Source organism: Microcebus murinus, chromosome 19 (genome assembly GCF_040939455.1).
Source record: "Microcebus murinus isolate Inina chromosome 19, M.murinus_Inina_mat1.0, whole genome shotgun sequence".
Taxonomy (NCBI): Eukaryota; Metazoa; Chordata; class Mammalia; order Primates; family Cheirogaleidae; genus Microcebus; species Microcebus murinus.
In genome coordinates this window covers 44274558-44301912 of record NC_134122.1, presented here as the reverse complement: position 1 = coordinate 44301912, position 27355 = coordinate 44274558, and the positions used below count along the sequence as shown (strand labels likewise).

At 46.0% G+C, this 27355-nt stretch overlaps 2 protein-coding genes across 2 annotated transcripts in view; one reads left to right on the top strand and one right to left on the bottom strand.

Annotated features, from left to right (window-relative positions):
• Nucleotides 1-27355, top strand: part of LYST (lysosomal trafficking regulator) — a 408790-nt gene that overhangs the window by 150351 nt on the left and 231084 nt on the right. The gene's annotated exons all lie outside the window — the stretch shown is intronic.
• LOC105856488 (melanoma inhibitory activity protein 2-like) lies at nucleotides 15224-17887 on the bottom strand. Its single transcript, XM_075994889.1, is given in 3 exon segments — nucleotides 15224-15496; nucleotides 15499-16046; nucleotides 16048-17887. Coding segments are annotated over 3 exon segments (2397 nt in total). The 5' UTR covers nucleotides 17706-17887; the 3' UTR covers nucleotides 15224-15305.

The following is a 27355-nucleotide window of genomic DNA, read 5'->3' as shown; positions in this document are numbered from 1 at the left end:
AAATATGTCCCAGATCAGAGATAAGTGAATAAGGAAGTCACAGAACTGTGTATATTTTATGGCCTACCTCTGTACGAGTGAAGGCATGGTATGTTTGCACTTAGGGAAGGCCTGGAAGGAGACCCAGGGAATTCTTAACGGGGGTTCTCTCTGGGGAAGGTAGCTGTGGTGGTAGAAGGATTAGTGAGGACTTTGACTTTTCATCTTCCACTGTCCTCTACTGTCATTAGGAAATTTTAGCATGAGCATGCCTTTCCTTTACCATGAAAAGAATCTCTAGTCGAGGGAGTGATGAGGAAAGATCTTCCCCACGTTGCCAATTGCAGAACTTGAAAATGGGAAGTTGCCAGGTCCCCTCCACAACTGTAGGGACTATGGAGTAACCCATGCTCCTCGGGAGGCACCTTGCAGTGGTGAGGGCACGGGAGGAAGTTGCACAGAGGCCTACATGTGCACCTGAGGGAACAAACCTGTACCTGTCACCCCCCAGGGTCCTCTGCTAGGCTGAATGTAGCTGCTGCTCCGAGATCAGGCTGCCAGTTGTCCTTCTGGGGTGCATGGGCGGGTCACTTACCCCAACCCCAGAGCCACTTCACCCACGGCTGCTGTGGGCCTTGCAGCAGTTCCTGTTTGGGGACAAAGGTACCATGTGAAAATGACAAAGAGGAAGCTGTGGCTATGTCAGTGGGAGGGGTACAGAGAGGGCCCTCTGCCCTTTGCCCTCTGGGAATGGGCTGCCCCTGAACAGCCATGCATGTGGCTCAGCAGGACAGGGAACATTTCCAGTGCTGCCGTAGGGGTCCCTGGAGACCATGGAGTAGGTGGGATATTTGTGATGATTCTCCTTCTCCTTCTGTCATTGCCCCCCACCCCACAGCCTTCTCCACCCCCAGGGCACCCCACCCTTTCCTCCATTCCGCCCTTCGCTCCTTCTCACACTGCACTGATCTTTGCTTTCCTCATGCCTAGACTCACACAGGGGACATAGTTGCACCCCATAAATACCAGATGTTTGGATGGATGGAAGGGTAGAGCTAATGCAGTGGAAGCTGCCATATTAAATATTTCCACCCAAAATATATGTTCCTCCAGCCCCAACTCTCTCCCACTGCCTTGATGTGGCCACCTGTGCCCAGGGCGTGGGGGACACTGGTGTCTGTCCTCAGCAGCCTCCTGAGTGTCTGAACAGAGAACAGCCTATGAGAACCAGAAGTCAAGCCACAGGCCATGAGAAAATGTTTGCAAAACAAATACCTGATAAAAGACTGGTTTCTAAAATACACAAATAATTCTTATACTGGACAATAAGAAACAGCCCAATTAAAAAGTGGGGAAAAGATCTGGACAGACACCTCACCAAAGAAGATATGCAGACGGCAAGTATGCATGGGAAAGAGAGTCAATGTCATGTGCCGTTAGGGAATTATGAACTGAAACAGCAATGAGATATCACTGCATACTTGTCGGGCTGGCTACAATTTAAACACCGAGAACACCACACACGCTGAGAGCCTGAGACCGTGCTGGGAAGGGGTGGGAGCAACAGAAATTCTCATCCACTGCTGGTGGGAACACCAGCGTGGTGCAGAAGCTTTGGAGGCAGCGTGGTAGTTTCTTACAAAGCAAATGTAGTCTTCCCATCCAGATCCATCAGTCAAGCTCTTTGGTATCTATTCGAATGAGTTAAAAACTGACATCCACACAGAAACCTGCACACAGACGTTTATAGCAGCCTCATCCATCATTGCCCAAGCCGGGAAGCAACCACGATGACCTTCAGCAGGTGGATGGATAAACACGCCGTGGTAGGTCCAGACAGTGGGATATTACCCAGGGCTAAGAGGAAGGAGCTATCACGCCATGCAAAGACAAGAAGAACTTCACATGCATATTACTATGAAAGAAGCCAATCCAAAAAGGCTGCATATTATATAATTTCACTACACGACACTCCAGAAAAGCCAAAACTATGAAGACAATAAAAATTGGAGGGATGAGGAGGAGGAAGGGAGGCCTAGGTGGAGCACAGAGAATTTTTAGAGCAGTGAAGATACTCTATATGATACTACAGTGGTGGCTACATGGCCTCATACATTTGTCAAACCCATAGAATGTGCGACAGCAAGAGTGGACTCATGTAAACTATGGACTTTAGTTAAGAATCATGTCTAGATATGGACTCATCGATTTTAACAAATGTACCACACCGATGCAATATAATAATGGAGAAATAGGAGCAGGGGTAAAGGAGGGTCTGTATTGCCTCTTCAGTATCTTCTGTTGGTGTAAAACAGTTCCCAAAAATAAAGTTATTAGAGAAACAGAGAGCACACACAAGCACGCAGCTCTTGCCAACAAATTATTTGCCATGTGGCAGTGTCAGGCTAGTTATAATAATTTTTGCTGCTGCAATCATCAGCACCAAATATTTGCAAGTCAAGGGTCTCCTCTGTGGCAGGAGCTGCACAGAGAAAGGCCTGGTGGGACCTTCATCTCCAACCCACAGTGTCCGCCCTGGCCAGCTCGGGGTCTGCTCTTGGTCCTGTCGTTGCCCCCGACAAGGAGGCCCCAGGGATGCTGTGAGACTTGAGTCCCTTTGGCAAGGCAGGTGGCTATGGGCAGTAGTTTCTGCTTCCAAGTGGATACATCTCCTTCACCTTCCCCGGGCTCTCAGGGATGCTCTTGGGAGCACGCTCTCGGAACTGAAAACTCACCTGTGCTCCGTTCTGCTCTGAGACCCTGGCCTGCGCTCAGATGTGCCAGCCCCCGAGACAGAGCTCAGTATGGGGACAATGAAGGCTGCCTGCCTCTAGGTGGTGGGACGGGGCCTCGGAGACAAGGGGCTGGGAACAGCTGTATTCCCCAGACACAGAGGGAGCAGCTTTCACAGTCCTGACAAGGGCTGGGTTTGCGATCCGGGGGTAGTGGCAGTGAGCACCACTGGCCGCTTTTCACAGGGTGTCACTAAAAGGAAAACAGACGGGCCACAGGTCTTGGTGGGCCCATCCAGCACAGCGGGAGTCCGTGGTGTCACTGACTCTGTGGCAGTTCCCTGAATCACATCTACATTATCACAGAGCAGAGCTGAATACACAAAGTGACACTGAGGACCAAACAGAAAGCCCAAGTGATCCTCAGGGTTTAAGAACTTTGTTCTGGTAACTGAGCACAGGGAACGGCGTGGCGCCTGCTTGTTCACTCAAGGGTTTCTTTTGCTAGGCCCTAAGTATCCACAGGTGGGTGTGCTCATTTGCAAAGGAGCCTTTCTGCCCCCGAGGTAAGTCAACTTACGTTATTTTAAGATAATTATATTTATGTAAATATTTTATACCTTACCTCTTTCCAAAAAGAATTAGAGATAGCAACTCATATCTTAAGGGAAATGAGTGTTCTGTATGGGAAGAAGCTCTGTATTCCGGAATTCTTCATTGAAAGGCTTTGAAACATTTTCCCGGGAGGTTCTCTTGGCCCTGGCCTGAAAGGGAAAGTGGGAAATGAAAGGAAACAGCCTTTAGCACAGCTACTGCCTCAGAGAGCACCTGGAGTGCCTCGAGAGTCGGGGAGGGCAGGGCAGGGGAGGGCAGGGCAGCGTGGGTGTCTTTCCCCAGTGGGCCCGTGGCTCTGCGGGGAGAGCAGACCGTGTACTGCCCCCGCCACAGGCCAGAAGCTAGAAGCCTGGCTGGAGCCCATTTTTTTAAAAAGGCTTTTACCCAAGTTTCATGATCATCCCAGCTACAAGTTTAGTCCTTTAATATTCTATATTTCCTAAGCTCTTCCTGCCATTGTCATACCCCAGTGACATAACGGCAGAATAATTCCTCTGTTTTGAAAACCAAGGAGTTGTTGGTTATGCATTTCATTTTTATAGAACTTGTGTTCACACAAGCAAAGGAGAAATTGACCTCCTCCCCAGGGTGGGGGTGGGGAGGGCAATGTATCATCAGCTCACAGTTAACAAGTCCTTTAAAAATGTAAAAGACCACCTTCTTAGGGAGTGGGAATTTCAGCAAAGGTTTAGTGAGTAGACTCCTTTGCCATATTGTTTTATTTCTTTACTATTTAAAGATCCACGTAGTGCTTACATAGGACTGATACATTTTTACAGTTGTTAAATTCCCAGTAAAATGTACTGTTAGCTTTACAGGAATACGAGAAGGCACCCACAAGCCCCGCCTATGCTGAGTAGGGTGAACTCAGTGCCTGTCATTTTTTTCTCTACAGGTTTATAAGGTGCCACTTAGTGGGCAACCTCAGCCTCGAGCAGGTGCACAAGGATTATACTGATCACGCGGCTCTGCCAGCACCAAGAAAAATCCATCGCTAGGACAATTTCGCTTCTCCATGATTGAATTTCAGGGAGGCAGTTTCTCCAGCAACTGTGCATTGTCATTTTTGACAGGCTTCCTGGAATCGTACAGGGAGTGCGGGTTTGAGCCCTGGCTTTCCATCCTGACTGGTTGTGTCCCTTTCTATGTGTCAGCCTCCTCCTCTGTAAATGGGAAACCACAGCCCTGAGAGAAGTTCTCACGGGAAAGCAGCTAGCGGAGTGTGGGGCCTCAACTATGTGCCCTCAATAAATGTCCACTTGTCAGCCTCACACTTGAGGTTATCACAGAGGAGCGGACTGCCTGCCTGCATCGAGAGTTTTGTCTGCAATACAGCCTGGGAGCTGTGCTCAGTAACCGTGATCTGGTTCTAGAGGGCAGTAGTGACACACCCATTCAAAATTGCAGGCAGTCCAAAATTACCAGACTCAAGGTCCAGCCCTTTCAGAAGAATATAGTGGGCAGCATAGAAATAGAAGACGAGTTGAGATCACTCTGCTAACTGCTGGTCACAAAATTACCAGATGACGTCTGGAAACGAGGGTCAAACCCAGGCGAACAGGAGGAGCTTGGAGTAGGAGAACTCAGTCCTCACTTGGTGATGGGAGGTGGGGAGTCCCCAGCCTGGTTGTGGTGCAATGACACATTGTGCAAAGCACACTGTGTGGAACATTATGCAAAATGCTTCCTCCAAACAAAAGTCCACAAATGACAGAAAGTGGAACTAAACCTAGTTTCACTCAGGGTAAAAGTCCAGTCCGCAACACCCCCTTCCCCCCACCTTTGGTTCACTTCTGGATGCTGCCAAATTATCGCTGTCCACAAGGCAACCCCACCACTGGGTCTGAGAACAGACTCACAAGCAGGTTTCGGTGCCCGGGGCCATCTTTGCCATCTTTGAAAGGGACAGTTCCTTTTCTGCATTCAACTCCAATAGTTTTTGTAAGCAGACTTCTCTATGGTTAGAAAGCCATCCATTACCAGGTCTCAGGCCCGTCCTCCAATGTGTGACACTTTTCCTTTAGCCTCAGCATGATTTCTTCTTATAGACCTCAAGTGTGAGAGGATCCCTTTCCAGCAACCCCCAATTCCTCCATGTTTTGCTCTTGCCCCACACCTTCCTCTGCCCAGAACGCCTTGTCCCTACCTCCTCACTCTCTCCATGCCCTCGCCTCTGCCAGCCCCAGAGCGTGAGCGTGTGTGTGCACGTGTGAGCATGAATGTGTGTGTAAGGGTGTGTGTGTGTGTGTGTGTGAATGAAGCTGCCCCTGAGGCAGAATCTGGTAGATGGGACAAAAATTCATTCAGTCAGTCAACAAACATCGGTCAGGCACTGATAATATGGGAAGACTAGGGATACAACAGCAGGGGTGCGACTGCCCAGTGAGGTGCTGCTAAGAAGGTTCTAGGCACCAGAAAGGGCACCTCCATAAAACCAGAGGGAGGTGAGTGTGCCTCTGGGTGGTCCCATTTCCCCCCTCGCACCCCAGCCCTGTGGAGGGCTCTCCTTTCCCCCTTACCTTTTATTAAAAGGGGTGCAGCAGAGAAATCTTTTCTGACATCCTTTGGTGCTTAAAAAAGAACAATCTTGATATCAGAAGGCCATAGTCTCCCTACCCCTGGCAGAGGCTGGAAGCCCAAGATCATAGTGATGAAATGGTAAAGATGGTAAAATTATATATGCATATTTTACCTCAATAAAAAAATAATTAAATTATTTTTTTAAAAAAGATCACAGTGTTGGCAGGTCTGCTTTCTTCCACTGAGGCCTCCCTCCTGGGCTTGCAGATGGCCATCATCTCCCTGTGTGCGTCTGCGTCCTAATCTCCTCTTCTTGTAAGAACACTGGATTAGGGATCGCCTTCGTGACCTCATTTTAATTTAATTACCTCTTTAAGACGCTATCTCCAAATAAGGTGACATTCTGAGGAACTAGGGAATAGGACTTCGGCAAATGAATTTGGGAAGGTGACACAATTCAGTCCATAACAGTATGCGCGTGCGCGTGTGCGTGCATGTGCGTGCGCATGCGTGGTGGGCGGGGGAGCAGAAACCGCGCTTTCCAGAAAGCCCAGCAGTTTTGGCGGCTGCCTGGCATGGTTGCCTTCCCCGGAAGAGTCTGGCAGGTAAGAGACCTGACTTTCCTCGGGCCTCGTCCTGGCTTTGTGAGTTTGTGAGGGAGCTGAGAGCGCCATCACGTCATAGGCTAGCGTGGTTCTTTGGACCTCAGGATTTGACATGAATTCCTCCCAAGTCCCATGCAGCGTTCAGCTTCCACTGGAGCGACTCCTGCCTCCAAGCACCTCATGTGACAGCGCTGCCTTCCCAGGCCCACCCTGACTGACATTCCCTGCAGCAGAAGAGGAGCGATTGGAAAAATCTGGCTTCCCTCCAAGGACAAGGCCAGTTTTGCTCACACCTCCCCTCCCCGGTGTGACTCCGTTCATTTAAGCTTTCCTCGTGCAGTATGCTCCCCTGTGTGTCCCTGAGGGCCACGTTCCCTGTTTTTTTAAACTAGAAAAGACATTTTTGAGACGCTAGTTAAGTTTGTTCTTTCATAGTGGAAGAACTGTTTGTGGGCTTGAAGGGAGATGTGGCAATAGGTTATTTCGGGCCTTTCAGAAGGCCTGCTTTCCATTTGGGATGGGAGTGTTACCTAACAGGCTATCCTTCATAGGAACTGAACAAAGACTTGCTGACACAATCTCAACCGTTGGCTGTTACCGGAATAGCGGACAAGTATTTTGCTTCTGGGTGCAGCAAGCACAAAAGAAGGGGCCAAGGTACACATGGACTTCACTGTGAGCCGGGAAGGCCCGAGGGGCAAGCCCTCAGTAAAGCGCAGGGGTCTCCAGGGAGCTCAGGGGCTATAGGGTTCACACTAGAGCAGATGCCACAGGATGGTAAATGCAGGACCCAGCCCAGAACATAAGCAGTACTTTGCACTTGCTAAATGTTTGTCGATAAAATGACTGAAAGAATGAAAAGTACCATCTAAAGGAAGGCAAACTCATGTGCGAGGCAGGAAAGGGAGGGCCAGAAGTGATGGAGAGATGTTATTACTAGCTTCCTTCTGGAAGGCTCACTGCAGCAGCAACATCGCCTTTGAGGAAAGCTTTCAGTCAGGAGACATGTCAGCTTGTCTAAAATCATATATTAAGCACCCCTTGTATGTAAAACACTGGGAGGCCAATAAGATTATTCTAGAGAATTTCCATTTCCTGCTTATACATTATGTGGAACAAAACATAATTACAACTATAGGCATAAGGAAAAAGACTGGAAGGGAAATTGAAAATAATAGTAATTGTCCTGGGGTCGTGGGATTATGGCTAAATTTATTTTCTCTTCCGGACTTTCTATAATGTTGTTTTTTAGCTTTTAAGTTTGATATTCAAAGAGTCATAATCCTCTGCTGTTTTAACCAGTGTAGTCAACTCAGGACAGGGATGTGCTTTCTGGAAGCATAACCCCAGCTTCAGAGGATAGGGGTGTCAGTATCAGTGGGGAAAAGAGTCCAGCAATAGCAAACCTGACCCCTTTGGGGGCAGAGTTGGCCTCTCTGGGGGGCTACATCTGCACATGGTATCCTCCGCTTAATTTGCTCCAATAACCTGAAAACGTGGCTTCTTTTCCCCCCTCCTATTTATCTTCTTTGACTCATTCATTCATTCATCAAACATTCAATTCCAGTCCATGAACAATGAGCCACATCATGCTCTGGGAATACAAAGAATATGCATTAGGCGCTGGGCTCCCCATTTGCATGCGAAACAGATATTTAAACACATGAAGACCAAACAGGAATAATGGAACAGCCAATAGGCTCTTGGGGCTAGGAGCCTGAGCATCAAGGAAGGGAGGCTTCCTGAAGGAGGCGACATGTTTGAAGGGAGTTTCAAAGGAAAGGTGCGAGGATAATAGGAAAAGACTTTCTGCAAAGAAAGAACCACGCAAAGGTATGGAGCCAGAAAGGAGTGGAGGGTCAAGCATATTGTTCTTAGAAGGAGCTGTGAGCACATTAACCTGGAGCCAAGGGTGCAAGAGGGGAAGAGGACATGAATAGATGTGGCCAGACGTTGAAGGGCCTGCAAAGGAATCTAGACTTATCCTACAGACATCGGGTTGCCTGAGTCTTAAAGCAGAGGGAAGACACAGTAACACTAGCTTTTTAGCAAGAGAACTCTAGTGGCCCTGAGAAGAGTGGGGACGTGGGATCAAGGGCCAGAAGGGCAGTGAGGAGGCCGGTGGGGTGGTGGGTGATAAAAGCCTGACCTGAGGACCCAGCAGCAGGTGTCGACATGATGCTGCATTGCTGTGCTTGCAGTCGGGAGGAGGGTGAGGGTAGGGAAACCAATCTCTTCCCTCTTCCAGTGCCAAGTTCTGGTGCCCATCCACTCTCTGGCCTTGGTCTTAGTGATCTCATGTGTCCAGCATCTCACAGCCACACTAACCTTCCCCAGCCATTGGGTTACCCGTCCCCATTCTTCCCCCACTGCCTTGTAAAGCCTGATTGTATAAAGGTTAAATCCCCTTTCAACAGCTACATTCTAGTCCCCCTTTCAGCCTTCGCTCTCCATGTTTCCTAGTGTGAACGTGTCTCCACCCCAGCATACCCACTTATGTCCTCAGAGACCCCTCTGTCTCTGCAGCTGACACTTTGTCCTCACAGTGTCCCCAGGGGCTGCCAGCCTCTGCCAGTATGGATGGAATATATCCTCCAAGGCTCACCTCCCCTGCAAAACCTTCCCCACACCCCAAGGTTCCTCACAAAGAACTCTCCCTCTTCTGATTCCTATGGCATTTTTTCTGATAACCTACCACATTTGTTTTGCACTGTTATTTATGTGTTTTGATAATGTGTCATGGCTCCAAGTACAGCATAAGCTTTTTGTGGGAGACAAGATGTGACTTACACCTTTTTGAGTCCCTCACAGAAGCCAGCACAATGCCACCTACATAGTGGGAGTCAGTAAATGTTGATTGATTGGTTGTCAATCTGTTTATTGGGAAGCTTATCAACAGTATCTGTCACTCTGCTGTCATCAATGTTACTGGTGTGCTGTACAAAGGACAGGCCCTGGGCTTGGAGTCAGAAACCTTGGCCATTTATCATAATCTCATGAGCTCCAGCCAGTCACTTAACCTGCCTGGCTCTTCATTTCCTCATCAGCAAAATGGCAACCCAATCAATGGTTGTCATCTCCTTTTCACCTTTTGTTGACCACAGAACATTCTTTCAAATGTGGAACTGCTTATGTGCAACACATGAAAACGAAGCTACTAGGAACCCAAGCTTTCTCCCTCCTCCTCCTCCTTCTCCTCCTCCTCTTCCTTTTCCTCCTCCTCCTTTCCTTCAATCCACTGTAGAATTTGGAAAAAATGGAAAACCATCAGATTGAGTGGTTCCTTCAAGGACAAACTTCTAAGACTCAGTGCCTCCACAGTTACAGAATGGCACAAATGAGTAGTTTGATGGTTCTAGGTCTTGCACTGCTATGTCTACACAGGACTATGGCAGGGGCTAGGTCAAGTCCATGCTCACTAATTATAGAGAAGCAGTTACTGCAAAATTTCTCAAGGAAACCAAAGCTAGGGTTTGGTTTCCACTTAGATTGAGCAACTTCCTTCCAGGGCACTCAGCCTTCTCAGCAAAGCATTCTCTTCAATACAAGCAGACCAATAACACACAAGGGTTGTGATTGTGCATTTGACCATAAATATACAAATGCACCTTCAGTAGGAAGCTGGACCCATGGCTGATTCACTCTGGTGGGGTTGTTTACATGAGTTTGATTGTCCACTTTAACAATCTTAAGAATCTAGAATAGGTTGAGGTCACAGTTCATGGGCAGTGTTCATGGGACAGTTAAGGATATTCTGTTAGATTTAAAGTAAATTGTGTTATCGCAAATCCTGGAGGATGTTTCACATTTCACTGGTGGTCACTTAAAAATAATTTAAATGCACACTAAAAGGGACCCACAACTTTCATTGCCTGAGTCCTCTTTGTTAAACTTATGTCTCCTCTTTGGTATCTCTGAGTCCCTCTCCTTCCTCAGCCAACCTCACCCAGAAAGCTGAGCAGGAAGCTCAGTGCTTTCATCCTAGCCAGGCTCTGAGGAGAAACTGGGAACATTTCCACTTAACCAAACCGGTTGCTCCAAAAAGGCCCAGATTCCTGGGTCACTTTCCTCTGACCTGTTGCTAGTCATGCTTGCATTGGTTTGGCTGGATGGGCTTGCAAAAGCTGTTTCAAGTTTCCTGGACCTCTCTCCTTTTTGTGAACACCTTGACCTAAATTTCTCACGCACTGCCAGTTGGTCATCACTCCATAAATAATTTCCAATTTCAGTTTTTTTATATCCCTAAAGGAACAGCTGTGGTCAAAGATAGCCTATTGGACCTATCTGCCTTTAAACATAAGAGTTCCTGTTCTCTCCTCGGGAGTGGTTGTCACAGGAACTCGTGGGAACTGGATCCTTCTCAGCAGAACAGCTTCTCAGGGTGATGGGTGGTTATCGGGGCCAGGCAGAGTCTATGCTATCGTGGTATGCCTGTGGGGGATTCAGACCAAAAGATAGAGTGTGTGTGTCTCTGTGTGGTGAGAGTGAGAGAGAGGGAGTGTGCACGTGAGACAAAGCACTCTTCACATTACCAGGGAGCTTTGATAAGTGTAGACAGGAATGGGCTATTTTGTTTATTGGATAATTGCCTCCCTTTGAGATTCCATGTAGGTGACTATTCTGGTGATGGAATTTACTACAAAGTCAAGGAAAGGACCTGGAAGTTGCAGAAAGTGAGAAGAACCCCAGAATGTAGTGTAGCAGTTTTAGTCTTCCTATAGAATGTCTATCCTGCTATTTGTAGGTTTTGCACATAAGGACTTTGCTGTCTCAAACTTGCCTTCACTTCGATAATCAATCATTTCTGTTTAATTGTTCTCAGTGATCCACACAGCTAGTGTGATTTAAGGCAACTGTCTGGGGCCCAGGTTGCAGAAGGTTCTATAGGATAATATATTTGTTAAGGCCCAAGCACTGTGTTAAGCCTTTAATATAATCTACTTCATTTAACTCCGGAACAATGCTATGAGTAAGTGCTGTTATAACCGTCATTTATTAAAAACACTTTGGGCAACTGAGGTAGTAGCTTGCCCAAGGTCACCTGGCCAGTAACATGGTGAATGTGGGCTTTGAACCCAGGTGGTCTGACTCTAGCATCTTGGCTTTAATCCACACAGAGCTAAATCCACGTAAGAGTGTTCTTTTGGGGACAACTTTCCTAGGTTTGAATCCTAGCTCTTCAGCTTACTAGCTGTGCGATCTTGGTGAGTTAAGAGACTTAAATTCTTGGAGCCAAATTTTCCCCATCTTTAAAATGCGTTTGACAATAATAATACCCGATAGTGTGGCTGTGATAATTAATATGTATAAAGTGCCTGACACATCGCAAAGAACCATAGATACTAATATCATGTTACTCCTGCCTCCATGGTTTTACCCTGACTTTTTCACACTAAAACAGATTTTTAAAACTTATTTGGGGCTGGGCGTGGTGGCTCACGCCTGTAATCCTAGCACTCTGGGAGGCCGATGTGGGTGAATCGCTCAAGGTTAGGAGTTCAAAATCATCCTGAGCAAGAGCAAGACACCGTCTCTACTAAAAATAGAAAGAAATTAATTGGCCAGCTGAAAATATATAGAAAACATTAGCCAGGCATGGTGGCACATGCCTGTAGTCCCAGGTACTTGGGAGGCAGAGGCAGGAGGATTGCTTGAGCCCAGGAGTTTGAAGTTGCTGTGAGCTAGGCTGACGCCACAGCACTCTAGTGGGGGGCAACAGAGTGAGATTCTGTCTCAGAAAAAACAAAAAACAAAAAAAAAACTTATTTGGAAAAAATTTTAACCTTACAGAGAAGTCACAAGAATAATACAATGAACTCTATATACTCTTCAGATTCAGTGACTATTAATATTTTGCCACATTTGCTTTATTTTTTTTTTCTTTCTCTCACTTGATTTATACCATCATTATTGTTATTTTTGCTAACTCATTTTAAGAGTGAAGTTGCGGGTATTTGACCCATTACTTCTAAGAACAAGGACATTCTCTTATATAACCACAATAAAATTATCATATTCAGGAAATTTAACACTAATATGATACTATGATTTGCTGTCCAGTTCACACTCAAACTTTCCTAACTGGCCCCATCATAATGCCCTTTAGAGAAATGCTCTTCCCTGTTCCAGGATCCAATCCAGAATCACGAGTTGCTTTCAGTTGCAGGATCACATAGTCTTGTTTCATCTGGGATAGCTCCTTAGCCTTGCTTTGTCCTGCATGTTCAATCATTTTTGAAGAATGCAGAGTTTGTAGAATGTCCCTTATTTAGGCCATTTTTGTTCCTCGTGATGAGGTTCCGATTATGCACTTATGACAGAAATGCTACATAAGTGACGGTTCTCAGTGCATCACGCTGAGAGGCACATGATGTTCATTTTAATCTGTGGGGAGATAACTTTGAGACTATAAATACCCTGTTCCTCTTGCGCCTGTCCCCAGTGGTCTCTGGAACAGATCAGAAAGCTGCGCACTCCCTGATGCAGGTGCCCCACTGTGCACCTGGAGGTGGGCTGGCCCCACCTTCAGCCCCACATCCCACTCACCGGACCTTCCTCACTCTCCTCACTCTCAGTATGGGTCTGCCTCTCACGCCCCTTCCCTCCCTATCACAGGGCTTTACACAGAGCAGAGACTCTGCAAACACTCGTCAGATTGAAAAATAAAAGAAGTATATGATCCGGGGAATAAGCGCTTCAACAGGAGTACCTTTCACAAGGATTCTGCTGATAGCTCATTAGGCTGGGGGCCCGAAGAACACAAATATCCTTTTCATCTGCCTGTGGGGGACTCAGACTGAAAGAACCCTGGATGGTAGATCAGTAAAAAAGGAAGGAGGAAGAAGAAATGAACTATGAATATACCTCACAGGCCAGCCATTCTCTTCCAAATGGCGTTTGTGGTGGCAGGCAGTAGAAGACCACCTAGCTGTTCCTCCTTAGAGAAAGCGATAAATAAATAACACGTGGTAGACACATACTCATTCATTTACTCAATATTGATGAAGAACCTATCATGGGCTGACACTACTCTAAGAGCTAAAGTAAGAGCAGTGAGTATAAGAAAGTCCCTGATCTCGTGGAACACTAATTTTAGTGAGTGTTAACACACAGTGAATCCACATGCACGTGCATGTGCACACACACATATTGTGGAGTGACAAGTGAAGGGGTGTAGGAGAGGGGTAGGGAAAGAATACTCTGCAGTCAGAAGTAATAACCTAGGTTTACAAACAGGAAGTGAATAGACCTTAAAAACAATCAGTTGAATGAAGGGCATAGAATCAAATTGATAAAATTAGTGCACAATATCATTTATGGAACTTAAAGACATATGCAAAATGATGCTGTACATGGCTCAGGTAAAAGCGTATCTAAGGACACATGTAAACATGCTAGTGTGTAAACCTAACGGAGGTGAGAATGGAAGTTTAGAAGTGGGTAAGGGGGGGAAATAATGAATAAAACGAGCAGATCTTTGCTTGGATGGATGAGAGGGAGCCAGGAGTTGAGATGTAAGATTATCTAACTGAATATATGTGAGGTTCAAACAGAGTGGACAAGGGAAGAGATTTTGTTGCCAAGAATGAAGAAATGAATGTATTTTTCCCCCCTTCCTGCATTCTGGGACTAGGGCTACCCAGGAGCCTCCAAGCTTCTTCGTCTGACTTGTGAAGCTGTCTCAGGGCAGCACAGCTCGCAGCCGTGCCACTGCCAGGGAGCAGCAGGGGTGATCATGGTGGCAAGAGCAGGTGGGCAGGCACGAGGTAGGCAGCCCCTCTCACTTGACCACACAGCTCTGGTCCACATTCCAGCTTCATTACCTCCTACATATGTGATCTTTGGGCAGGTCGCTTTCTCTCTCTAAAGCTCAGTTTCCCCATCTGGGAAGTGGGAATAAGAACAGTAACATACCTGCTGATTTTCTTCACGTAAAAAAAAAAAAAAAAAAAAAAAAAGAACAGTAACCATTTCACAGGGTGGTTGTGAGGATTCTATGAGCCCGTGCATGGGAAGCCTTCATCTCGGGACTGGGACCATGGCGTGTTCTTGGGAATTCTTAGTTATTAGTGCTCTTCTCTTTTGTTCCCTAAAACAGTTGTCAAACTAACTTAGTCCCAGAATATCATTCTGCATGTTCAGAATGTGGCTGAGTAAACTACAGGCAGACTACTGGCAGCCTCTGCTCAATAACACCTGGGGCTTTCACTTTTTAAACACAGCAAACCTGAACCTTCACTGACCCTTCATTGTCAGTTCCTGGGGTCCGGGCCTGAACAAGGCTCTAGCACCAACCTCACCTGGGCATGTTCCTGTGCAAGAACAAGAGGAAACCCAACACTGCCCTGTTGATCTCTTCTCCAGGGAGCTATTGAATTGCTTGTGTTTATTTTTTTAATGTACTGTGTTTAGGACAGCTTCCTTTTTCTAGAAATTTGACATGGAATCACATAAGTAATTGAGTCTAAACACCATGAATAGGGTGTGTGTGCTCTCACGTGTGCGTGGGTGCAACTGTATGTGCATGTGTGTGTGTGCATGTCTTTGTGCGTGTATGTGCAATTATGTGCGCATGTGTGTATGTGTGCAATTGTGTGTGTGTGTGTGATCTTATTCTAGGTGGTTGCTGAGTTCCCATCTCCAGGATTCTTTTTATTTTTTTCTGAAGGGCTCTAGACATTGGGCAACACACCCTTTTTTCATATTTAAATCATCTTTACAAAATACTACTCTGAAAGTTATAATTCCATTAAGCTTTAATTCAAGCAACAGTATAATCACATAAGTAACAGCAGTTACTTAAACTGAAATGAGAGATAAATCAAAATTACTCGTGAAGAGAGCAAAAATACTATCAGGCTTCTTGTCGTCGTTCTGGATGTGCAGTAACAGGCTCGTTTGAAGGTGGCATCAACCCTAAAGAGAACCAACTTCTACTTTCAGAATGTAGAGGTGGGGAGAAAAATTCAGTTCTTGGGAGAAGATAAGGAGGAAACTGCCTTGGTGAATAGACATTTCTCATTGCAAATGGGAGACATGGTAGATAGAGAAAGCACTTGGTGGGAAATAATCTCGAGGAGCTCCGTATGTGTTTCCTGGAGGAGGGGGAGGAAACGGAGGCTGTCTTATGAATGGGCCCCTCGTATCCATTGGAAACAATGGTCCTGTCTTTGCAGGAAGAGGTGCAGGAGCAAAGCCAGGGCCGGTTGCTTCATTTTTGGCAGGGAGAGGTGAATTGGGCACATTTAAATGACCAAGATCATCTTTGGTATCACTTCTATGGGATTCCATCTCTAAAGACACTGGCCCATCCAGGTTATCCAAAGAAGGCATGTTAAAGCTTCTGAGTTCTGCCAGTGCAGACTGTCTACCAGAATGAGAATAAAGTCTGTCTTGCCTTTGGGGAGGAAGAGCTGGATGCAGATATGTTCAGTCTGATGGAGGAATCCCCATCCTACCAGACTGTTTCCATGGTGGTGACAGGAGGCGCCTAATGGCAGAAGGTGCCCTGGGAGCATCAGTTAACCTCTCACAGTTATATTCTCATCTCTCCTTGGTAATCTGATGGTCCAGAGGATTCCCTGAGCCTCGAGTCTCTTCCTCCTCCCCTTGGAAGCAAAGGTGAGAGTCTGCGTGGGCCCGGCAACAAAGTTGGAGGAGAGAGAAAAGCTCTCCTTGCACAGGGAGGCTGGCCCCATGGCAAGGGACCAGAGGGGGAATGCTCTCTGCCAAATGCTGTATTTGGAACATCAAGTGCATGAGGATCTTTTCCTAAAAGTTCAAATTTAATCTCTGTTGCAGTTAATTTTTGTCTGTGGTAAAAATTTTCTTTCCTTAAGTCATTGAGTTTTCTTTCAGCTGCCCAAGCTGCCAACCCATTATCACGTGCTTTTTTCTCATAGGAGAGAATCTTCCCCTGATAAAAATGATTGATTCTCTTCGAGTGTTCTTTAAGATCTACGATTCGCTGTTTGTAGGTCTCCAACTCTTCAGCCGCACGGCTGATCTCTCCATCTACTTTGGACAGTTTCTCTTCTTTCTCTAACCGGTCATTTTCCTCTGCTTTTAATTTCCTGTGGAGTTTCCTTTTATTTTCTTGATACAGTTCAGTCATTACTTCAAGTTTCTGTTGAAGTTTTTGTTTCTCACTTTCCAACTGTGTATTTTCTGACTCCAAAGATTTTTTTTCCATCTGAAGATTTTTAATACGCTCTGCAAGTCCTTCCTTTGTTTTATCTACTTCAGATAACTGAGTGTAGATTCGGTTTCTTTCTCTTTCTAGGGTTCTGAAAGAAGCATTGAGCTCAGCAGCATGAATCAGTTTCTTCAAAGCTCCTCTTGGCTGATGATGGAAGTGGGCATCATTTTCTGATTCACTCTTCCTTTCTGACTCCAAGTTCTCACCATCCATTGTGTCTTCCCCAAGCAGAGCAGCCCAGTCTTTCATATTTAGCAAACGATCATGCAGAAACCTGATGTGATTTTCTTTATCATTTAGAGCTTGGCACGCACGTACTTTGGAGTCTTCCAATGTTACCTTCTGTTTATTAAGTATATTCACTTCTTCTTTCCATGCTTCAGCTTCTTGTAAAAGCTGTTTCTGCTTTTCTTGAAGATGGGAATTTTCATCCAAAGCGACTTTTAGGGCCATCTTATGCAGTTCTGTGTTTATTTGAAATATCTGGACAATTGTTTTGGGTCCAGCTAATTGTGACTTGATAAATTTCGATTCATCTTGAAGGGACTGTATTCTTTTCGAAATATCTGCCATCAATTCATCTTGTTCAGCATGTTTCGATTTCTCTTCTTTGATCTCTTTTGCTAGATGGAGAATGTCATCCTCAAGTTTAGATTTGGACCTGTTCAGCTTTTTGTAAGTTGCTTCCAAACTTTGTGCTTCTGTCAACTCCTTCCCAAAGCTGGCATCCTTGAAAGGTGACTCTAAGTCTTCATACTCTTTTTGAACAAGGCTAATTTTTTCAAGTAGTTTACCTTTTTCTTCAATTAGTTCACAAAGCATCATAGCAAGCTTAGCCTCTCTTCGCACAAAAAGCCGTCTTCTAACCCATAAAAAACTCCACACACAAAAAAGAGCAGCAAAAAATCCAATAGCTGCACATACCACCAATTCCCATGGAAAACCATAAGGATTAGGACCTGGTTTCCTATCTTCAGGCATTGCTGCCACAACCCCGAGTAGCTCTTCCAGGACCAGCGCCAAGAACAGCTGAGGGGCAGCCCTGGACCCTTCCATAGCGACAAGGCTGCTTTGGCTGTCACAGCCACAGCCCAGGCCTGGCGGGGCCAGCGACAAGCGGCCGAGAACACGCAGCGTTGGGTCTGTAGCCCAAATCACGCACACAGCAAGCACAGCGGAGCCGGCTGCAGGGCGAGTGGGGAGCACAGGCGACCACCGCCTCACAGCTGCCCCGCCCCTTTGTTACGCTTCGCACCCTAGCAACGCAGGTCGCAGCGTCAGCGCCAGCCTGTGGCGCCCCGCCCCTCCCCCATCCTCACCAGCCCGCCGCTGGCGTTTGGCCAGAGCCTGGCATTGGCGTGGAGGCGAGGCGGCAGGTGCCCATTGGCCGCCGGCATCCTCTGAGACTCAGTCAGGCGTTTTCTAGTCTTTGATTGCACCCACAGAAGCTTAGAAAGGGGACAAAGCAGGAGGCAGAAAATGTGGGTGGAGTTTAGGGCACATGGGAGGTGTCACGCACAGCAGTCCTGGTCCTGGGGACTCAAGATCCCTTGTCCTCGGGCCTCCACTGGCAGTCACCCCCTGGCCTTGCAGTTCGGTGGAGTGCGGGACTGCATTCTCTCTCTGATGTATCTCTCTGTGTAGGGGGACTTTGTCAAGAAGGTGACCCCTAGCTTGAACCCTAAGGCTTAAGGGTGGCCCACTCTTATCTGGAAGTGCTGTCCAATCTCTAGACCAGAGAGCAGCAAACTTGTTCTCAAAGGGCCACAGAGTAAATATTTCTGGCTTTGCAGGCCAGTCTGGGTTGCTGTTACTCAACTCTGTCATTCCAGCTCAAAAGCAGCCCTAGAGGACCCCTAAATGAGTGGGAGTGGCTATGTGCCAGTGAAAGTTATGAAAGGGCACTGACGTTTCAGTTTCATTTCTTTTCATGTGTCATGAAACAGTCTTCTTTTGATTTTTTTTCAACCAATTGAACATGTGAAAACTATTCTTAGCTCCCAGGCCACACAAAAACAGGCCTGGGGCTACATTTGTCCCGAGGGCCGTACTTTGCCAACTTCTGCACACCCCTCTTCCAGTCTAGAGGATTTCCTTTTGAAAATGTCTGGTTGTTTAGTGGGGTGCAGTGGTGCACACCTGTAGCTACTCGGGATGCTGAAGCAGGAGGATTATTTGAGCTCAGGAGTTCAAGGCTGCATGCAAGTGAGCAAAGATCATGTCACTGCACTCCAGCCTGGGTGACAGAGCAAGACTCTTGTCTCTAAAAAAAAAAAAGAAAAGAAAAAAAAATGTCTAGTCATTGTTATTTATGTTTTATTCTCATTTGATGTCAAATTTTAACACTAGCCTTATAGGCTAACCATATTCTATTTCCAGTGACGACTTCTCCTTGAGTAGATACAATTTTGGCCATGACATTTGTATGTCTATGAACTATGGTATTGACTCATGGGATAATGGACTTTGGCAACTTCGGTCTTTTTATTTTTTTATTTGCATTTCTAAATCAGTGTCTGGTGGACATTCATTAATGTATCTTTTATTATGGTAAAATACACATAAGATAAAATTAACCATTGTAACCATTTTAAAGTATACAATTCAGTGGCATTAAGTTCATCCACAGTGTTGTACTACCATCAGCACTATCTAGTTCCAGCACTTTTTATCACGCATCGTTGATTTATTTTCCCATTTCTTTCGAGGTTATCTATGTTACAGTGCAAGCCCTTAGAGGATAGGGCCCCAGCTTGCAAGCAACAGTCAACACTCGATGAACATTGAAATGACCCTGCCTTCATGGAGTTCAGAGTTAAATGGAGAAATTAAAACAGCTAGACTGGTTTTTAGGGAAAAAGCAACAAATAATTATTTAATTTATCTTAATATTTTCTGTTTTGATTTTTCTCTTATTGACATTGTATTGTATTTCTCTTATTGTATTGACATTTTAAACATGCAGTTATACATATCATGACTTTATAGGTTTTGTTTTTCAAGACTATTCCAAAAAATGAATTATTTCCTTCTAAAATAGCTATAACTTCAGTTCTTCTTTCTTAGTGAAGTTGGTACCCCTAGATTGTGACCGATGGAAGCAAACCAAAAGATGTCCAGTTTGCATAAAGAAGTAAAGTAAATGTTCATACAGTTTTCTCATTCTTTTTCTATACACATACACATCTTTGATATTTTATTAAAATAAAATAATAAATATTATTTATTTGAAGTATTGCTGCTGTATCACTAAAAATTATTAATATTGCTATCTGTAAAGGAACTCTTTATTTAATATAAGGAAAAAACCTAGCATCTCCCTCTCTCTTTAGCTGTTTGTCTCAATACGTGAGACAATACATCTAACCCGGCATTGTCAGACTCATGCAGAAAATAGACTTTAAAGATACCCTGATCCTTACTTTGAAGTCAGAATCCCACTGGCTTGTCTATGTAATTTGGAGTTGTAGCTCTTTCAGTGCAGGGCTTCAAGGTAGCTTGGTGTCAAAAATCCTTTTGGGTGGTTTTTCATCAATAGAGGCTTTCAACTGCCAATTTAAACTCACCAGGGAGAATGCGCTAGAAGGTCATGCTCCTAACATGCTTGCTTGGTGGTCTTCTAGCTAACCTCCCAATTCCTCTTGCATAAGGGGGAAACGTTCTTTGTGGATCTTGTGACTTGGCACAAGAGGGAGAGGGAAGAAGAGTGAGCGGACTTAGGTGATTTAGACCCTTGGTGACAGCAGCTGCCACGTGGAGATCATTTTCCCCCATATAAGTTATAGTCTTCTCAGAACTGGGTTTATAGCATGCATTTCATGCATATTTTTCCTTAAAGGAAATAATTTACTGACTGAAGTTGTCTTTACAGCCATGGAAACTCTTGTTAGTATTTTATATGCATACACATACACATATATGTATATATTGATACATACATATGCATGCATACATGTAGTTATATGTGTGTGTGTATACACATAGCAAAAAGACTGATGTGTGACCCCCTAAGCTATACCTGTGGACTGCTAAACTCAACATTTCAGATCACCTTTTTTTTCTCCAGAAGGGAAAAGAATAGCAAACTGCTTAGATTCTTGAATGTAACTGAATAATGTATGCCCCCAGCCATCTGTTTCCAGGCAGAAGTGTTACAACATCAGGGAGTGAATTCAGTTCCCAAGCTGCCATTCTCCTTGTCCTCATTTGTCCACATGGCTGTATGTGACAGAAAGGAAATAGACCCTTCAAGAAAGACAAGAGGCCTGTGATCTCTGGCACCAAGAATGTGTTGGAAACCTTAGAAAAGTAATGAATGCACCCCCGCGGCCTGCCTGCCCTGGACTATTCATGCTACTTGTTGCTACCGTGTTTGTTCCCCTGTTTCAATTACAGCAGAACAATAGTCTTTGACTGGAGCTGGCTGTAGAATTTGATCCCGAGGTCAGAAGGGGAGTTTCTCCCTAATTGGGTTGTTAGACATGAGCCTTGAAGGACCTTTGCTCTATCTTTTTGGCCGGCTTGGTCTGACCATGTTACACCAGCTACACAGTCTCCGGGGGGTTGTAGCTGTTAAAATGACTCTTAGCACTGGAATGGCTTTAGTGGGCATTCACTGGGCTGTTTTGCCCAGTGGCCAGCAGCTTCTGCTCCAACATGTACAGCAGGGAGCTCCCTGCCTTGCTTCCCCACTAGCCAGAACAAGGCCAGCCTCCTGGGCAAGCAACCTGTACAGTTGCACAGGACTTGCACTCAGAAGGCTCCCCACTCTTGGTTTACTGTTCTGCTGCTACTGTCTTGAAATTCTCAATAATTCTTGAACAAGGGGGCCTTGCATTTTCATTTTGCACTTGGATCCACAAATTACAAAGCTGGTACTGCTGGCACATTTAAGCTAATCCCACCCTCCGCTCACATGCAGCATGGATGAACAAATGTGCGGCTGTCATCTACACTCTTGCTGCCTGGTCTGCTCCAGGAGCTGAACTTCAACCCTGTTCTTTCACACCTGGTTCCAGCCTCTTGGACTTAACCTGCCTTTACCCTTGAGATTGGAAGTCTGAGCCTGGCTTCCCTAGTTTCACCCTTGCAGGTCAGATGCCCCAGAGAGTACAGGCTCTAGTCTTGGTTTTTCTCACTTGCCACTACTTAGGATAAATTCACTGCCCAACTCAGCTCTGATCTCCAGACTGTTAACCGAGACAGGCCTCAGCCCTAAGAGACGAGTCAGCTGATTCTATTTATAGGGAGTTATTTTGAACTTTTGTTAAAAGTTCTGTCTATTGAGCCAAACGTCTGCTTCCCTAAAACTCCTACACATTACCTGGGAAATGTGACAGATTGCTCGTTGTTGAGTCAGTGTGTAAAATGATGCACAAATAAACATACTGAAATGAAGCATGTCTGTTAAAGATGACAATATTAAACCACCCACTCTCCAATTCAAACATCACAATGATTCTCCCAGGCATCTGTCACACATCTCCGCACAACCAGCCCAGCCTCAGGCTCCCAGTCACCTCCCTCCATCAGACTGTCCCAAATGTCACCCACCTCTCTGTACCCCCCAGCTCCCACTTGGGTGGGCCTGCTCACAGCTCTTTAGCAGACCCTCTTCTCTGTCCCCACTACTCCTCCCGTGTAGCCAACCAGGCCTGGAATGCCATTTCATGGTGACAAAAGTCTTCCTAAACATCTTCTGTTGCTGGGTTCTGTGTTTATACCCCTCCCATGGCAGCATCCCCTGTGTCTCCTGGCCTGAATTTTCCCAGGCTCCTGCACAGCAATGTTTATTTTGACTAATGCTCTGACTGTGCCACCTCAGTTACAGCCCCTGCCCCAGATAGAACTGCAGCCACCTCCAGCACTTCTCCAGCACTTCTCATCATCTCTTGTGATTTTCCTGGACGTGCTCATGCTAGTTCTCAGACTCCTTGCTAGCACAACTGTTTAACTGGACACCTTATGTGTGTATGTGCATGTGTGTATGCATATATGTGCATGTGTATGTACACAAGGATCGTTTCTCTCATACTGAGAGTGTTTCTTTCATTATGAGGAGCTAGCCTTGTACATCACTACACACCTGATGCCTGTGTTCTGACATTGCTATTAGCACAGTAGCATGTGAATTCAGTGCTAGCATCTCCAAACTGCCTTCTTGCTTGTATTTGAACTCAAGCCCTCAGCCAGCCCTGTTTTGCACTGTGCATTAACCTGGTGGCTCCCAAGTCTGGCAGACCACTGGAAAATACAGTTTCCAATGTATTTTCTGTGGTAGCACCTCAGACCTACCGAATCCAAGCCTCTGAGAGAGGGACTCTGAAATCTGCACATTTCCAAAGCTCTCGGGGCTGAACATAGTCCAGAAACCACTGCCCGAACAGCAAGCCACCCTCTGCCAGACATAAACCTAATACATGCACCTTAAGTAGGCATCTGGCACATTACCCTGCATTAAGGTAGGGAGGCATTACTATCCCAGTTTCAGAGCTGAAATAACCAAGGCCATGGAAGACTATACAACATGTCCAAGGTATAGAATGCAGCCAGGACTCTGTGCATTTGCCTGCCAGGGCCTGCTCTTTCCGCTGTCTGGGGGACTGCCATGCCACAGGTATGCCAGATCTATGGTTCCTCCTCATGTGCTTGCTGTGCTACATCCTAGACCATAACCCTGGATCCGACGTGAGGGCAAGGGCACATCCAGACACTGTTTGCTTGAGGCCATCTCTGAACCCCTCTGGCCCCATCATCCTGCATACTGTGCCTTCTCTGCACAGACCTGTGATGGAACTGTCAGGTGGTCATTCACTCACACATCCATCACCCACTACGGTCAGGGCTCCCTGGGCAAGCAACCTGTACAGATGGCTGGGGTGCTGTGGAATGGGCACCGAACTCAGATGTGGACAGATCTGGGTTGGACTCTCAGTTGGGCCTGTGTATAAGTCTGTTAGAGCTGCTACAACAACAACAACAAAAAAATCATAGACTGTGTGGCTTTAGCTACAGGAACTTATTGTCTCACAGTTCTGGAGGTCAGAAGTGCAAGATCAAGGTGTTGGCGGCGTTGGATCCTTCTGAGGGCTGTGAGGGAGACTCTGTTCCATGCCCCTCTCCTGGCTTCTGGTGGCTTGCTGGCAATCCTCAGTGTCCCTTGGCTTGTGGAGAATCACCCTGATTTCTTATTTCATCATTACATGGCATTCTCCCCATGTGCGTGTCTGTGTCCAAATTTCCCCTTTTGATAAGGACACCAGTCACAGTGGACTAGGGCCCACCATAATGACATCATTTTAGTTTGATTACTTCTATAAAGACCCATCTCCAAAGAAGGTCACATTCTGCAGTACTGTGAGTTAGGACTTCAACATATCTTTTGGGGGGATACAGTTAAACCCATAATGGCATGTAACTGGTTTTGTGACTCTAAGCAAGTAATTGAACCTCATAGAATCAGTTTCTTCATCTGTGAAATGGGGATTAAAAATACCTGCTGTGCAGGCTTTTTTCTTAATAATTATTATCAGATCAGATAAGGCATATGATTTTTTTTTTTTTGAGACAGAGTCTCATTGTGTGCCCCCCCCCCCCATTAGAGTGCCATGGCATCAGCCTAGCTGACAGCAACCTCAAACTCCTGGGCTCAAGCAATCCTACTGTCTCAGCCTCCCGAGTGGCTGGGACTAAAGGTGTGCACCATGATGCCAGGCTAATTTTTCTATTTTTAGTAGAAACGGGGTCTTGCTCTTGCTTAGGCTGGTCTCAAACCGCTGAACTCGAACAATCTTCCCACCTCAGCCTCCCAGAGTGCTAGGATTACAGGAATGATCCACTACACCCAGCCTTTTTTTTAAAAGCAAGGTATAGAATAGTGAGGTTAGTTGCTACAATCTGGGTTAAAATAGGTGGGGCATTAACTATGTCATCCCCCCTTCCCCCTGCAGTGTGAGATGTATGTGTAAGTATACCACAGACTGTGACTGCTCACATCATCAGATCATTAGAGCCTAAGGCAGATTCTAACAGAAACCACACATCAAACAAACATGGTTATACCCAAATGCTGACTTCAAATTTCCACTCAAATGAAGGAGATATCAGTACTAAAATCAAGAACTAGGCACCTTTGTTGCTGTTCAATTGGCCTTATCATTTTGCTCAGTTAGCAGCATGTTTCCTAAATTTTCCTGATCAGACACTTTAGAAGCACAGATCCTGTCTCCAAAGATTCAGGTTCGTTGGGTCAGGCAGGGGCCGAGGGAGCTGTATTTTAACAAGCTGGTCAGGTGCATCTGGAACAGGGCTGCTCTGATCACAGTGGGACCTGATTTCTCACCTTGGTCTCTTGTGCTGTTGACTGGCCAGGTTAAAGTCACTGAACCGGTTGGGGTGAGAGGATAGGAGGTTGGTGGGGGGATAGGAGGTGGGGGGTTCAGTTCTGTCAACTTTAACCTTGTGCCTAACTTCCTGTCTTGAGATCTCCAAGATCTTTCCAGCCCTGAAATGTGATCCCTTTGCTTGTTGGTTCAGAATTGTCTGCATCATAATAAGCTCCTTGAACTACCTCTGACATCTTTTGCCACATGATTCCCTGGCAAGTTGGGGCCTCTATACTCAGCGGGGGTCCGGCCAAGCTAACCTGCTGACTGACCAGATTAATGTGGTCAAGAGCAGCTGCCCGGGGAGCCAGCACAGGAGCAGAACAACTTTAGGGCAGTCTCTTCCCTCTAAAGCAGGGGAGGGCTGTCTTGTTCCTGCCCTCCGAGAGAAGTCTGCAGACTAGCTGGGCTTGTTTGGTGTATGCTCACCTTTTAGCACGGCCACTTTGCCAATCATTGCTGTTAAACAATGATTGGTCATTAAATGCCCTTGGCAGAATCAGTGGTTTTAGGATGAACAAATTGTTTTGTTGGTTTTGTTCTGTTTGCTGTGTAAAAGAGGAGAAAGACCCTCATACATTACTGGTGGAAATGCAAAATGGTACAGCTGATATGGAAAACTGTGTGGCAGTTCCCCAAAATGTTAAATAAAGAGTTACCCTATGACCAATTCTACCTCTAGGTATGTACCCAAGGGAAATGAAAACATACATCGACATGGAAACCTGTGCACTAATGCTTATAGCAGCATTATTCATGATAGCCAAAAGGTGGAAACAACCCAAATGCCCATCAGCAGATCAATGAATAAACAAATTGTGGTTCATCCACACAATGTAATATCATTCAGTCATACAAAGGAATGAAGTACTGATACATGCCACGAACCTGGAAAACACGGTAAGTGAAAGAAGCCAGACAAAAAGGTCACATGTTGTATTATTCCTTTTGTATTAAATATCCAGAATAGGCAAATCTAGAGAGGTAGAAAGCAGATAAGTGGTTTCCAGGGGCTGGGGGTTGGGGAAAGGGAAGTGACTGCTTAATGGGTACTGGGCATTCTTCTGGAGTGAAAAAGTTTTGAAACCGGAGAGAGGTGGTGATTGCAAAACTTCGTGAATGCACTAAATGCACTGAATCGCACACTGTCAAAGGGTTCATTGTATGTTATGTGAATTTCACATTGATAAAAAGAAAGAGAGCCAGATAAAGGAGGGAATGGGAGAGGGAAGGGAGGAGGAATGGGGAGAAGGAGGCAATATTATTATGCCTGGCATGTGAATGTTTAGAGGGTAATGTGACCACTGTATCACTGAGATAGAACAGAGTACTATTCTGATTACTGCCCACTGACCTTCTCTGAGGGGTGGAAGCCCCATCATTTCCTTTTCACCCCAGCAGTCTTTGATACTGCAAGTCACAAGATGTGGCACCAGGTTGTATATCTTTGGGTTGACTGGGGAAGTCTCCAGCAGTCTCTCAATCAAGTGTCTCCAGCTCGGAGGACTCTGCTCGGAGACTGAGCCATGCAAGGTTCTTTCAGCCTTGGCGCCTCGTCAACTACTCTGGAGTTCAGTGGGCCTATGGGGTACACAGGGAAATATGAGCTCCTCCAGGCTGTAGATCCACTAGCCCATGGGGATGGACTCCTTTTCGTCAGCTCTCAAATGTACAAATCATGTCCTTCCTGGTGCTTGGCAGGGTAAAGTCTTGGATTTAAGAAAAAAAAAAAACAAAAACTGATGGAGATTTGAGCTGGACAACAGAGAAAACACATCAGTTGGCCAGTCTAGAGAATGCATTTGGAAGGGTTTCACCACAGTCCTTTGCTACTGAGGTTTGCAGCCATGGAGTCAGGTGCCCTTCAGACCTGTGTGGGTGAAGGTCTCAGGTAGCGTTGACTGCCTGACACAATCAGTTCAGGATGAGAATGGAGTTCTATAGAATTCAATAAGTCTCAAGTGAGACCCACATATACTCTCCAAATGACTGATCTTGGATGCTTGCCCAGACTTCTACCTCTGGGACCACCCTGCTAGTGGTTTGGTGTCTACTTGTGGGCTCCAGCCACCAACCACAACATCACCCTTCACTGATGGCTGCCCTCCAGATCTCTGCCTAAATCTGTGTCCCCTTCCTGGACACACCGCACTAATGCTGACTGTGAATGCAGCCAGGGTCCAGGTCGACAGTCGCTGTGGACTGTCAGATGAGAAGCTGCTGGAAAAGAGGCCACTGTAACTTCTAGCATAGGCTTTGCCACAGCCGGAGTTGAGGGTCTTGCAGCACATTCCAGACTCCCCAGTATGCAGATGCTCCCTT